General features: G+C 48.7%; 2 protein-coding genes across 8 annotated transcripts in view; both read right to left on the bottom strand.

Moving 5' to 3' along the window:
- Positions 1-99: 99 nt before the first annotated feature.
- The window catches only part of LOC118505849, a 31,363-nt gene continuing 17,224 nt past the window's right edge, over positions 100-14,238 (bottom strand). For 6 of the 7 annotated variants that reach the window (XM_036042227.1, XM_036042225.1, XM_036042223.1 and 3 more), the window contains exons 3-9: positions 8,929-9,435; positions 7,275-8,366; positions 6,716-6,846; positions 3,144-3,639; positions 2,326-3,081; positions 2,117-2,208; positions 100-2,051 (exon numbers count right to left, since the gene is read on the bottom strand). In XM_036042227.1, coding sequence (XP_035898120.1) covers positions 1,062-2,051; positions 2,117-2,208; positions 2,326-3,081; positions 3,144-3,639; positions 6,716-6,846; positions 7,275-8,366; positions 8,929-9,064 — 3,693 coding nt within the window. In that variant the 5' untranslated portion in view covers positions 9,065-9,435 and the 3' untranslated portion in view covers positions 100-1,061. The remainder of the gene's footprint in view (positions 2,052-2,116; positions 2,209-2,325; positions 3,082-3,143; positions 3,640-6,715; positions 6,847-7,274; positions 8,367-8,928; positions 9,436-14,238) is intronic. The other variant, XM_036042229.1, reaches the window with a different exon arrangement.
- Positions 3,739-6,705, bottom strand: LOC118505852 (cilia- and flagella-associated protein 157). The gene has a single exon (XM_036042231.1). The coding sequence runs from the start codon at positions 5,549-5,551 to the stop codon at positions 3,776-3,778; it is 1,776 nt and encodes a 591-aa protein (XP_035898124.1). The 5' UTR covers positions 5,552-6,705; the 3' UTR covers positions 3,739-3,775.

A 14,238-nucleotide genomic window follows, 5' to 3' on the forward strand; every position in this document is an offset into this window, starting at 1 on the left:
GTTACAAAATTTGCCCGAAAAACGAGAAGCTTTACCGCCTCCTTTTACATTTATAACGAATAACGCAACGTGTTTTCTTTTTGCTAGAATTCTGTTCTTTTTCTTCGCTTTGTCTTTTGCACATAAATTTTTTATTTAGTATTCATGTATACTATAAATACTTAGTTTTTGATTGATTCCCAAAGAGTGTGTGTGTGTGTGGTTGATTTTGCCTTGCCCGCTAATGTTGCTAAACGAAACGAAACACCATTTTAAAACTCAGCTACCAAGCTATTAATGCACTACTGCCTTAGCAAAAAGCAACCTTTGCAAACCGAGAGGCAAGATGCATATACATACACGTACACATTCGTATTCGTACATATACATCGGTATATCTTTATCCTAGAGCGTATATATATAGAATCATTAAGCGCATCGAAAGTAAGCTTTTAGGGGGTTTTGTTTTTGCAGAATGTTCTGATCTTTTCATTTTTAGATTAAATAATTTCCTTCTCGCTCTCTCGCTCTGTGTCTCGTTGTTGGGAAACCCTGTATAGAGGGTTCCGCGATCGTACAGCTATAATGCGGCCTAAGCTAATTTAAAGCAAAGGCTTTTTCCACGGGGTTTTTTTTTGGTATATCCGTAAAGCCATCAAAGAAAGAGAGCCGCCGCCACTAAAGGGAGTTCCGTCCCGGGGAAAGGAATCGGACGCCGTTCACTCTAACCCTATCTATATACACCTTGATCAGTCTCTCAGTACACAGGTAGTGTCACTACACGAATTCTACGGCGAATGCAACCGAAAATTCTAAAGAAGAAGATCTAAAGAACGGAGGAGAAGATGCAGGTATCTGGTTGTCCTGTGGTCGATCTATCACACTATACAGTAGTAGGTTTGTTCCTGACGAGTTTGACTAGAATAGTGTTGTTGCGGGTTGTTGTGAAGGTGTGTGTCCTGGGGTAGGTGTCCGAATGCCGACCGATATGGTTTTTCGTGCTACAGTGAGTTGTACTTTTCGCAATTCCAGTGTGTGTTCATATGTGTGTTGAAATTAGACAAAACTATGGACCACATCATCTACTGAACCATCTTATCGCCCTCCCGATAGAGCGGAGAGCCCGCTGTCGTCACTACGTGCTGATACTTGTTGGATTCCGTTGGTACTAAGCTGCCCGGTTCTTGCTTTCCTCTTCCTGCCGTCGCTGCAAGGATCGTACCGCCCTTTGGACGATCCACACAAAACCCGCCTCCCGAATGAGCATCTTCACCCTCCGGTTGTTCCTCCTCCTCCTCCTCGTCTGCTTCATCGTCCGCAAACGCTATGTCGGCCATTTCGTAGAAATCACTAATCTGTTTGTTGTCCACCGGAGACTTCGTGAAGGACGTTTCCTTCTCCCTTTCCTCGGTAGACTCGTCGGAGGAGCTTTTCCGTACCGATGATCCAGATCCCGTTTCACCCGGACCACCACCACTGCCGTGGCCAACGTTCCGCCGCACTAGTATTAGCTCGTGCAGCTTTCGCCTCCGTCGCTCCGTTACCGGTTGCTTCCCATCCGTTGACGCACCGTCACTTTCGGAACAGATGTCACTCTTGGAGATGCTGTTGGAAACGATCACGTAATCGTTCCGTTTCTGTTCGGCCAGCTGGCGGATAAGTTCTTCGCTTGGCGTTACACTGCCGCACCGTGAATCGGGTCCCATTCGCTCGGCGGCACGATTCGCAAGCTCTGTCAGCTCGTCATCGTCATCGTCGGATGGTGGCGCTTGGTGCGGCTTTGCATCCTCGTCCGAACCATCGTCCAGTGGGGGGATCCAAACGAGAAAGGCTGGATCCATCCCGAGATAGGACCCTGGAGCAGCGCCCGCATTAATCACATTGTAGTCGTAGTAGTCTAGCTCCATGTCCTGCTCGGATGGTGCACCGAGCGAATAGTCCGACCCGGCCAACAGCTTCTGAAGGTTCCGTTTCTCTTTGCTTTCCTTCGCGTTTCGTGTCCTTATCGAGGTGCCGGTGTTGCGTCTTGCCAAGGGACTCCGGATGCTCAGCTCTGCCGGCGAGCAACACTCCTAATTGGAAGCGATTAGAAATGAGTTTAATATCCGTTCCGTAATAGAGTGGCTTGAAGACTTACAGCATCCGACGGACTAACGTTGGTGAGTGTGGCTGTGCTGGTGCTGGACGTAGCCATCAGACAAGTAGCGCTCTTAACGAGTTGATCGCCAGCTAGGAAATACGAAACAAACAAAAAATTAGTTTGATTTACTCACTACCTTAACGGGGGCCAGAATTTGTAAAGCAAAACTTTATCTTAATCGGGAGCTTGTTCATTCGGTCGCTTACTTCTCAGCACCTCCACGTTGGATTTGTTGGACCTTCCTCCTACGAGCGGAGTGCTCTCACGGTTTAACGATGAGTACGCAGAGCTGACCGTTGTGGACCGTTCGTCATCCGACTCCGGAACGTCCTTGCTCGGCGCAACACATTCCTTGGGAGTAACTTCCGTCGATCCTTCCTTTGGATGGTTTAGATCGTTAAGACTTTGAAGTGGCGTCTCCTCGCCACCCTCTCCGTGCTGTTCCCGATCCTCCACGTCCGTTGCGTTTCGATCCTGCAGCTCCATAACGATTTCCGAGCTTCCATCCGAACGTACTGCCTCCGAACGACTGTTGTTCGATGACTCAAGCGCATACTCCACACTTTCCCGGAAGCGTTCGTGCCGGATGGAAGTGGTCACCCTTGGACGCAACTTGACGTACGACACAATCTCGGATATGAGCGTGGTCGTCGAGACGGCCCGGGAACGGGCCTGTATCGGTGCACCCTGCTCGATCGATTGATTCGACCCGAACAGTGTGTGAGCGGGAGAGTCGGCTGCCTCCATCCTGCTAGTGGCCAGCTCGTACTTCCGATACCGGAAGATGTACTGCACCACGAGCAGGAAGCTAACGAACACGATGAAACAGATGAACAGTATCGCGCACACGTGTGCGATCGTAAAGCTGGCATAGCTCTGCAGACCGGCGACAATCGGCATTATCACCTTGCTCGCCATCGAAGTATCGTTTTCCGTCGGTTGAAGCGCTGTGTGCGGCAGTTCTACAAAAGACATATCCCAATAAGAGCTTTATCTAACTTAAAAATATTCTGCAGGGACTTACTGATCTGCTCCGCCTGGCCCAAGAATCCCGCATTGCACGCCTCATCGTACTGGTCCGTTTTACGCGAGAAGAACTCCACCAGCAACATGTTGCCGGTCGCTTCCGCCATTGCACTTGCAGTTTCCGCTGCTCGATCGGCACCGAACTGTAGCAGGAGCTCGTCGGCAACCGAGTCACCGTCCCGTATCTTCAGCCACTGTCCATCGCAGGGAAACTTTTGGAAATCGATCGACATACGCACGCGACATCCTTCGTCTCCCTTTATTAGCCACAGGCTACGGTCGGGACAGCTGTGCGAGGAAGACCCGAGCAATCGTTTCGGTTTTACCATCCCGAGATGGATAACGCAACCACAGCGACATCCGGGTCCTATCTCCGTGTTGACATCCTCTATCTCCAGGGGCAGGTTGATGCCACCGATGGCGGGACTGAACATGCACTCCCAAGAATCACCGGCCGTGTCCAATCCGCAACGTTCCGTCTGTACCGAAGGACCCTGCAAGGAGAGTTTCATTCATATTCATGAAAGATAAGGACATAAGAGATACGGCAGAAACAGTTGTCATCAGTGTCAAAGGGAATATCAACCGGAGACTTTATTGGCCGATCCACCCAAGGTCGGATCTTTATTCTCAATCCGAATCACTCTTCGAACCAGCAAACTCGATCGTTTCGTCCTCGATCGACTCCGGTGCGTCGACAATGATGCCGTCCTTATCGTCCATGGCCGAACCTTGCCGCTGCTGTTGCTGACTTTCCTCCTCATCTCCAAACTCTCCATCATCCTCCACTTCATCGTCTTTCTTCTTCGCCTGGCCACCTGCGCCATCCTCATCGTCACCCTCCTCCTCCTCCTCGCTGGCGCCTTCCCCACCCTCACCGTCACCCTCCTCCTCCTCCTCGAGCGATTCGTTCGAACCCAGAAACACGAGCCGCGAACCACTGACAACATCAATAATGGCCGCCTCGTCCTCGCTGGCTCCAGCGAGTGTCGTTTTGCTGACGCCCTCCGCACGATCTCCTTCGCCCACCGACGAAGCAGTCGTGCTGGAGCTGATAATGGCCGATTCGCTTGCTTCCTCGCAGCCCTGCGTTTTCCTCAGGATGGTGTCCATGGATTCGCGGGGGATAACGCCAAGATCACCCTGATCGTACACGTCCGTCAGCGAGGCGACGATCGTCTCAACCGATTGGTCCGCCTTCGATTGCATCTCCAGCTCGTTCAGTGTGTTGAGCAGGTCGGCAATGAGCCGCTTTCGCTTGATCTCCTGGTACGGTAGGTCGGAGTCTTCCTCTTCGCCCTTGAACGCTGACCGTACGGTGTAGCGGACCGTCTTCAGAATGTCCGAGATGCGCTCAAACTCTCGCCGGTGGTGATCCGAGTCCGAGCGCAAACCCTGCCGATCGGAGTTGATGTAGTGGATGTACTGCTCCAGTACACGCACCTTCTGCCGCAGCTGGTTGTAGTCCTTGCGGGTGGTCTTGTTCTCCGTCTCCAGCTCTTCGGCACGCAGCCGGAACGCGTTCAGCTCGCCATTCTTCTGCAGCACGGTTTCGAACTGATCCGTCAGCTGCTTGATCGTTTCTAGCCGCTCTTGGCAGGTCTGCATCAGTCGCTGCTTCTCGACCAGATCTATCTCCGCCTGGTTTCGAAGCTCCGTGTTCTGTTTGCGGAGTTCGGTGAATTGTTTTTGCATGCGTTCCTGGGTGTAGATCATGCGATCCATCTCGTTGTTTAGGGCGATGTTTTCTCGCACCAAGCGCTGCGTGTGAGCGGCTACTCGAATTTCAGACGACTTTGTGAACTCGGTCGATAGCTGAAGTAGCTTGTTCTCCACATCCTTACGTAGCCGGTCCTTATCCAGTATCACCTTGCGTTCCATCTCGTAGAGGGTGGACTTGTGCCGCTTGTTTTGCTCCTTCAGCTCACTGTCCTGTGCATCGAACTTGGCCATCAGCTCGTCGCGCTGCAGTCGGAACTCTTCCATCGAGTTTAGCTTGCCGGTCAGCAGCTTTATCTCGGACGTGAGCTGTTCGTGCATCGCCTTATACTTCCCGTCGAGAGCGTTAATCTGCTTGCGGCACTCTTCATTCTCCTGATCCCGCACCTTCGACAGCTCGCTCAGCTTGTCCTCCAGCTCCACGATGGTGCCCACCTTTTCCTGCAGCGTTCGGTCCAGGTAGGCCGTCACATCGGCCCGGTCTTCCTCGATTTGTTTGAGCCGACTTTCGAGGTCCTCGTTGCGCTCCTCAATCTTCACATTGTGCGTGCGGAGACGGGCCAACTTTTGGTTCAGATCGTTGATGGTGATTTCGTAGAACTGACGATCCACCGCACTTAAGCCATCGACGGGCTGTATCTCCGGGACGGCTTTTTTCGGTTTTTTCGGCTTCTTTTCCTTCGGCATTGTGCTGCACGGTAAATTTGGGACCAAACACTAACGGCAAACGAAATGCAACTGTTTGCCTAAGCAGAGCGTCCACTATCGTTGGGCGAAGTTTTCCTCGCGTTCCTCCTAGCAACGGGAATCGATGCTATATCGATTAAATTACAGCCGTATCTAGGTAGTATTCCCATCGGGCGAATGATTGTCTACCCCCTTCAATTGCGATACTATTTTCACCGGGAAAAGAGGTGCTGCACGCGATAGCAAAAAGCAAAGGCAACTCACCGGACAGGACTTGATTGCCACATATTGTGCACGTCAGCGAGTGTCCAGACACCTGAACTTTATGAAGCTACTACGTTCAGTTCACCGGGCGTTTTTTGTTGCTTTCCCGCCGTTTAAAGCAACGTTCAATGGTTCGGAATCGACACACATACACGCAACGTCTGGTTCGGAGGGAAGGTTCGTTCGTGTTGCTGCAGGCGAGTCATTCAGAACGTTGATTACATTCACGCCGAGCCCGCATTACAACCAGCCATGCACACCGCACAGTGAGTACTACTTAGCCCGGGTTGGAAAAGCTTCGCCTAAATTTATGCTATTTTTATTCCATTGCAACAAAAAAAACGCAACTAGGCAGGAAAGTTCTAACCACACCGGGTCTGGCATGTCGGAGTGTACCTTAACGCCGGTGAAGATGCAGGGCATGGGGCTCGCTAAAGTAATTTCAACTTTACTGGAATCCATTTTATGACCGCTCGTCGTTCACACTCGCACAAACACACGAACAACCCCCGGGAGTAGAGGTATCGAACCGTCCGGCGGTGATCCATTAGGAGCCGTCCTGTAGTCCACGTGCCTCCAGACCGTGACGTGCGGGAGGAAAATTAAATGCTTGCAGTGGTTGGGAGGGCCGACCCGTACCTTGAATTATCGTTACATGTGTTGCAGTGGTGGATAAGCAGAAATTATAATGCGCTGTACGGGTCTGGCCGCCGCACCAAAAACCTTGTTGCATGTCGGGAAGAGGTGACCCACCATCATCGTACCGGAGTAAGAAAATCAATACCTGCAGCTGGTGTACTGTACCGTAGTTCACTTCCCAACCCCCCCCTCCTAGCAGGGTGGGGAGGAAGTGACAGGGTGGGGATAAAGTTTTTAACGGTTGAAGCAAACCTTACTTACCTCGCAAAACTTTGCACCGTACCGTGGTGGCGGCGAGTCACAAAATCGATAGCGATTTCTTATGCCACCCCGGCATGTGGTCGAACAGTGCGTCCAGTTGCTCCAGGGTCCCCATCCACCGGAATCGGAAGCTATTAAGTGACCGAGTCGTGCCGCGGGAAAGGAAGGAAAGAAAAAACAATGAAACGACGAGAAAAAGAGATGTTAATAGGCCCCGAAAACAGCGATAGCCAGACCACACAACGGCAGGGCCGAGTTGGAAACGATTCAATCAAAATTAGATTAATTCATCCGTCACTCATTTTCGACAGCGTCGCGTCACCCGTAACACCAACGCCGGGCCAAACGAACCGAAAGTGTTCGATTAAAATTTAATTTTGGACCAACGAAACACGGGGCAAGGAACATAATCCACCACGCTCAAAGTCCTGAAGTCTTGCTCCTGCTCATCATCATCATCATTATGATGACGATGTTTTGCCTTCCAGCGGTGTCTGCCTATTAACCGCCGGACGGTTACCAAGCTAATCTTGCGGAGATGATGGGTGCTATTACTCACCCGACACCGGCAGCGTTGGCACACAGTCCATCCGTATGTCCGCGACCGCACCCGATATCGCCTGACTCACGTACACGAAGCAATACTCGACGAACTTCTCGTAGAACAGATCACACTCGAAGTACAGCGAATGTTGACCCTTGCTGACCCGCTGCTCCGCGAGGTAATGGAGTGAGGTCGGTGGTGCGAGCGAGAGTACATCCGCCCGCAGCTTGGCGTACACCCGTACCCGGTCCGCTTGGTTCAGAATGCAAGCCGGATACTGGAACAGCACCCGTATTCCAGCACCGTGCGGATCACAGGGAAAGATACTGCGCGTGTGTACCGTGAACACGTACTGCTTGCTCCAGTCGGCTTGCAGCAGGGCACGGGCCTGCAACAGTGGTGCCATCGACGGATCGTCCGGTTCGCCCGTTCGTGACTTCAGATGCAACCCATAGTACCCGGCCAGCCCGAAGAGGTCGCACCGAAAGTCGACCACCCGGCTGGGCGGAAGTCCTCGCACCTGTTCCGTGTAGAGGACCTGCGCTTGGGAGAAGGGTTGCGAGCTGTTGCCGTGGCTGCACGATTCGATGGATTTACCACAGTAGAACAGTTCCAGCCACAGCTCGGGGAGATCGAGCGAATCGACGGTTTGCGGCGGGAGTTGACAACGCACCTCGCGGAACTCGAGCATTCCTTGGATCTTCAACTCCGGATAGGTGTCGGTTCGGTTCGGGACGATCGCCAGCCGTACGGAGGGCCAACTAACTTCCAGCGGTTGTCGCAGTCGCTCGTCCATCACCTGTCCCAGCCGCGTATGGCTCGCGTTCTCTTCCAGCACTGCCAGCTCGTAATGTCCACCGTGCAGGAAGTGATGGCACGGGACCTTGATCTGTGTCACGTTGTGGTTCACGTCCACCCGTATGTCGAGCGTTGTGGCAACGGTCCCGGCCGAACCCGGCAGGTGGCGCGATATCTCCAGCTTTAGCCGTTCCACCGTCGCCAGCTCCAGTGGATCGGCATGCAGCTGCACGTCCAGATCGTCCCCGAGGGCGGTATAGGAGCTTGGCAGTACCAGCTTGCCTTTGCGCAGTCCACCAACGAAAAGTGCTGCAATACAAAACAAAAGAGGAACAGGTTGACAAAAAAACAAAAACTGGTGGCTCCAACACAAAAGGGATGTTTAAATAGGGACAAGGCTCTCCAATTTGTGAGTGCGTGCTTTGGAATGTTTTTTTTTTTTTGCATTCTCTTTCGCTTCCCATCGGTCTTGAGGGACAGCAATTCATTCCCATCTGACACCATCCATCCATGGACGGGATTTACCGGGCTGGCAATGGGGCTGGTGTGTGCGATAAATCAAACCTATATGGGTCCCACCGGTTTTTATGACCGCGTACAGTGGAACAACGAGCACAGGGGCCTTTTTATTTTATTTTGCCCTATGCGTGTGTTTGTATAGTCCGTGTCCATCCACATGGAACAGCCCAGCAGCCCAGCACACAGTCGCGGACCTTAACCGCTTCTTCTGACTCGTTGGCAAAGTTTTAAATTACGAGTAGAACAATGCACCACAGACCGACCGCCATCGCCGGAGCATGTACCAAGTGGGGACACAAAGTGGGGTGGGGTTATCTCTTTCACTCCCTCCCCCCCCCCCTCCTATACATACCGTTGTGCAGCAGTACGAGCAGAATATTTATGTAGAGGAATTTTCCGGATGTGCTCCCATACGCCCACAGTTGTCGTCGTCGTCTGCCGGCGCTCCAACCGCTGCAACCGGTCGGTGGGCCAACTGTAATCTGCATACTCGCTGTCGCCGCTGCCACGCTCCACTACTGGGAATGGCCGGGCCGGTAGGCATCGGGACAACGCATCAGGTGCCTCCGGAGAGCAGCAGGAAAGCAGACGGAACCCGGAATGTTCATTCTACATTCTCGTCGCTTTCACGGCCTGCGCACGAGGGACATATACTGGTGGCTTTTACGCTAGGCAGGCAGGTGATGGGGGGCCGCCCACCGACTGGTACGGGTTTCCGGGAACTGCCGGGTGCTTCCTTCCGGTGGGAATCCTTTTCCCGGGCAAAAACAAAACAAAAAAACAAACCCGGGGAATGGAAATGAATCCGGGTTGGTACGCGCCCGTCCGATGATAAGGCACAGATTTCCAACGACAATTTCTGCAATTGAAAAGAGAGAGAGAGAGAGAGAGAGAGAGATGAAAAAAAGTTAAATTGAAATCCAAGTACGGGACGGGAATGTGACGAGGAATTAGCAATAACGCTTAAATGGGAGCAAGAGCAAATGGGACATAATTGCTGTGAGTGATGTTATCGAATAGACAACAACAGTTGACAGCCGGGACATCTGCTTTGCTTTATAAGTTCTGCTGGGAAGTGCTCGTTCATAGGGGACCTTCTGCCTGGATAGGTATGAGTAACGCAAAGTGTTGGTCAAACAAAAAAGGGTTTTAAAAACATTTTCGATGCCTTTTCTCGATGGCTGTTTGCCCTTGCATTCCACCAACACAAGTGTTATAGCTGAGTGTTACAACATCTGACTTCTAAGAGAGCAGACATGTCAATCATACGAGATGGCTCTCGCGTCTTTTTAATCGGGCTCACAAAGGACGGTTGCAAGAATCTACTACTGGGAACCATTCAGTAAGTTTTCCAGTGTGGACCAATTAGCGTTTGCAGTTAGAACCATTACTAGCTCTCTTGATCTAGCTTACTTGTCGCTGGCTAGCTCTACGCACGCAGAAATAATCTGGTAGCTGGAATCGATTCCAATGATGAGACCTATTTCTAGATGAAAAGGTCGATATTCTTACAAGATCAATCCACATGACGTTCACCAGCTAGCTAGGACTGCCCAGTGATTCACTATTAATGAGTTCAAAAACCACAAGGCATAGATTCTGCGTGAATGATACCAATGAGGCACAAGTTGAAGGAGAAATCCAGACTTTATTGTCTGGAGGGTTTATAGATTTAAATCTTGGAATCAAAGGTTCTCCTTGTTCATGGTTGAACTGTCTGCGTTGTCTTGCTGGAATGCTCATGCTGATTGCTGTACTTAATCATAGTTCACGTAGTTTTATAGGCAGTCCTCACTACCGAGGAAGCATCCAGATGAGGTTTGAACTCCAATCTTGCTCAGTGAAGACCAGCGCTAGATAACCAATCAAGGGTAAGAACATATGTTTGAATGTTGATGAATATGCTAGACAAGATCAACAGAGAAGAATCCATTCTGACGTCGAGTAACAACAGTGGCCTTTAGAATATTTTGGCTACACCAATGTCGGAGGATCATATCATTCTGCATGCAAGACAGAGTATCAACTGATCGGCAAGGCACAGCAAAAGCTAGTGACGACAGCCATGGCTAAGTTGACAAAGCTCTGGTCCTCGGTCGAAAGTCTCGAGGATTTTCCTATGGGACGGGCAATTAGACCAACAAATATAGTGTAAAGTTTTTCATGTGCTCATGTCCCTTTTTTGTTGTGTGTAGCCTAAACGATTTCCTCCTTAATCCTTAAACCAGATTAAACATCTATTAGCATTTAAAGCTCGTGCAATAAAATGTCCCCGCAGATAGAGAACCTTCCCGCTAATACGCCTTGTTTATCCGACTAGCGTAGCAACACGGAAATTGGGAAATCCTACGCGCTACGGAGCGTTTGGGTCGGAATTAACTTATGTGTGCCACCGTCAGAAGGAAATGCCACTCAATGAGCTTTGCCCGAGACGACGGTGCAAGCAAGGCGGAGGCAAAATTAATTTAGAACCCAAGATTCGACATTCGACAACGCCATTGCTGCACTCATCCGAGATAGAGAGTGTGTGTGTGAGAGAGTGCCTTCCTGTCAAACGGCACATGGCATCCGAAGAAGCATTTCTTGTAACTTTCCGGTGCTGAAGTTCGCTGTAACTCGAGAGATAGGAACGGGAATCCTTATCAAGCGATTGTGTAACATTAGCCTGAGCGCGAGCGTGAAGTCGAAGTGGAACACCGGCAACACCTGGTGAAAGAATTTGTGTAACGAGCATTGATACTTTTCATTTACAATTTGCAAACGGATACGCAACGGTTTCCCGGTACTCGGCAGGCTGAAAGCTGAAACCATCGGTCAGGGACAAAGACGCTCCAGCCGTATTTGTGCACGTTGGTGACATCGGAAGGACGATATGTTTAGGGCTGGTTGGGATCGGAAGACCCCGAGACGAGGAGAGGTCAAAGTGTAAAATTAATTAATCATAGGTTTCAGTGCTGCCAACAACTGGTACGACAAACGTGACCGTCCTACAGTGCACGTAGCAAGTTATGAGAGGAGAACGTGGCGTGGTGACGTTGCTTTTGGCTTCGCTTTGTTTGCCGGCAAAACGTCGATGGCAAATCGAACCGGAAGCATCTTCCATCGATCTATCATCGAGATATTTACAGTAACACAGCCGGAGAAGGGAATGTTTTGTTTAAGTCCATTGTTGTGTTCAGCGTACACCATGTACACCGAAGCCTGGTGGGAGGACCAGAGCAGTCCAAGAATTGATTTATGTGTTTAATTTAATCTTCTCCAATTACTCTCCGACCCGACCGTATCTCTTTGCGAGTGCTTGATCGTACGGAAGGAAGCTCTTGTTCAGCTCATTTTGCAAATCGATTGTAAATCTTCATAAACACGCATTACGAACGTAAACAAATTATCCTACCCCTTTTATGAACAAGAAGAAAGCACCCGAGCGAGAGAGAGAGAAAGCTGGCAGGAATTTAATCAACCTTCAAGTCACGTGTCAAAATGGTGGAAGATAAAAATCAAATGCACAATCAACTTTAATGGCAAATCATTCGCGAATGGTCGTTCAAAACGTCATTAGGTGAGCGTGGAGCGTCGAGCAGGGATAAAGGCGAAAGGATCCTGTCACGCGCATCCTTTCGGTTGAGTGAAAGTTGTATAAATATCGATTTCATATTTCAAACCGATCATTCCCACTGTCTTTGGAGCCTCGGAGCCGCTTTCGTCGGATTCTTGGAAGTTTTCATCGGTGATGCAAGATTGATAAGATTAGCCAGCTGGGAATGTTAATCCATCCACCTGTCGGATGAACCATTTCGGGAGGGGGGAAAGAGTTTACTCCGATTTAGGTTATGTTTTCTAATCGGTACGTTCCAATGTTGCTGTAATGAATTTTCTGCGAAAACTGAAGGAGAGATGCGTAATTGAAATTGTAAATGAATTGTATGACTTTTTTTAAATCATACAGTTTTCAAATTGTGATGAGACGATATTATGGTTTATATTCTATTATATTGTGATGAGACGATATTATGGTTCTCTTCTTCTTCTTCGGTGGCACTACAACCTCGAAAGGTCTCGGTCTGCCATTTCTGGCTTTCTGGGACTTGATTTTACCCCTTAGCAAGGTAGTCAACCCTGCGTACGGGGAGACGGTCTGGATGGGATGTGAACCCTGGCTCCTGCCGTGTGAAGACCTGCGCCGTTGTCGCCTCGGCCACCGGACCGCTCGAATGGTTTATATTACTTATTAGAAAAATAAGTAAAAAAAATAGTTAAATGAAACAAATTGTAAAGATAACTAAATAGAGAAGTAGCCATTTTGATTCATTTATTTACCTTTTAATTTCTGCATCTAATATTTCTAATTTTTCGACTGTTTATGAACTTAATTACTTCTTCTTTTCTCTTCTATTGTTTTGTTCATTTTTCTACTTCTTAATTTATTTATTTTTTATTAAATTATTAATATGTTTCTTGATTTTCTATCTTTTTTACCTATTTTTTATTTTAGTTTCTTCTCTTAACTATACATAATTATCTATTTATTTTATTATTCTTTTATTTCTTTTTTTGTGAATTTAGATTTTCATTCATTTTTTATATAATCTCTAGTAAATTTTATTTATGATTTTTTATCTGTTATTTATTGTTTTGTTTTTACTATTTTTGGACCAAAGTGTTTTAAATTTTTGTTTAAAAAATGTTTTTATCTACTTGAATTATATTTAGCAGAAAAATTCCAATTACGCATCCTTACCTATTTATTTCATCTAACCATCGCGTACTTAGTCTTCCTACGTCCTATGCTTTCCCTAAACACAATAAATCAACATTTTATCTTGCCTGTAACAAACACCAAACCCAACACCATGCAGACGTCGCCATGTCTGATGAGAAGCGCATGATTAGCGACCGAACCCCCGACCCGGGGAAAACTTTTTTTCCGTCAGCACATTTTAATCTGACAGCATAATTTCCAACTATCGTGCGACACGGCATAAAGACGGTGCAATAGTTATCCCAATTATTGACACGTTTGTCCACCCCAGCGTGAGGCAGACGGTACGATAGAGGAAACTGACATTAAAGAGAACATTCTTTAAAACCCCCAAACCAACCACACACACACACACACGTCTGTACGTGGGATGGGCAAAAAGTTCGACAAACGTTGCGACATTGCTATTGAACACGCATAAACCGGGGAAAAAAGGTGAAGGACGGAAAAGGAAAATCCGAAAAACAAAGCTATTTCTAAAGTTTTCCACCCATTCACACGAAGAGAGAGGACACCAAAAAAAATGGGAATTCAATTATTTTATGTCAACACACACACACACACTACACCCCAAAAACAGTGGGACAAAAGACGATTTGAGCACACCGGAAACGTAATTCGCTTAGAGATCGGGTATCGGTGGGTGTGGGCGTTGCTGAGTACCGAACGAAGGGCACCGAAAGAAAGCGGCCCTCGAAAGGCTGTTGGTTTAGATGTTAAAGTAACAAAAACATTTAAAAAAATGTAGTGCAATTTGCTTGCGACTGGTTTGCACATAAAGAACGGCGGACACAGTTACTGGGTTTCCGGGTTTTCCTCTCCGTAGCTGCATTAATCACTGTGGTCGATGTAAAAAGTCGGAAAACCGAAAGGAGAAGAAAAACAATCACACTTTATCACCCT

This window comes from Anopheles stephensi, chromosome 2 (genome assembly GCF_013141755.1).
Source record: "Anopheles stephensi strain Indian chromosome 2, UCI_ANSTEP_V1.0, whole genome shotgun sequence".
Taxonomy (NCBI): Eukaryota; Metazoa; Arthropoda; class Insecta; order Diptera; family Culicidae; genus Anopheles; species Anopheles stephensi.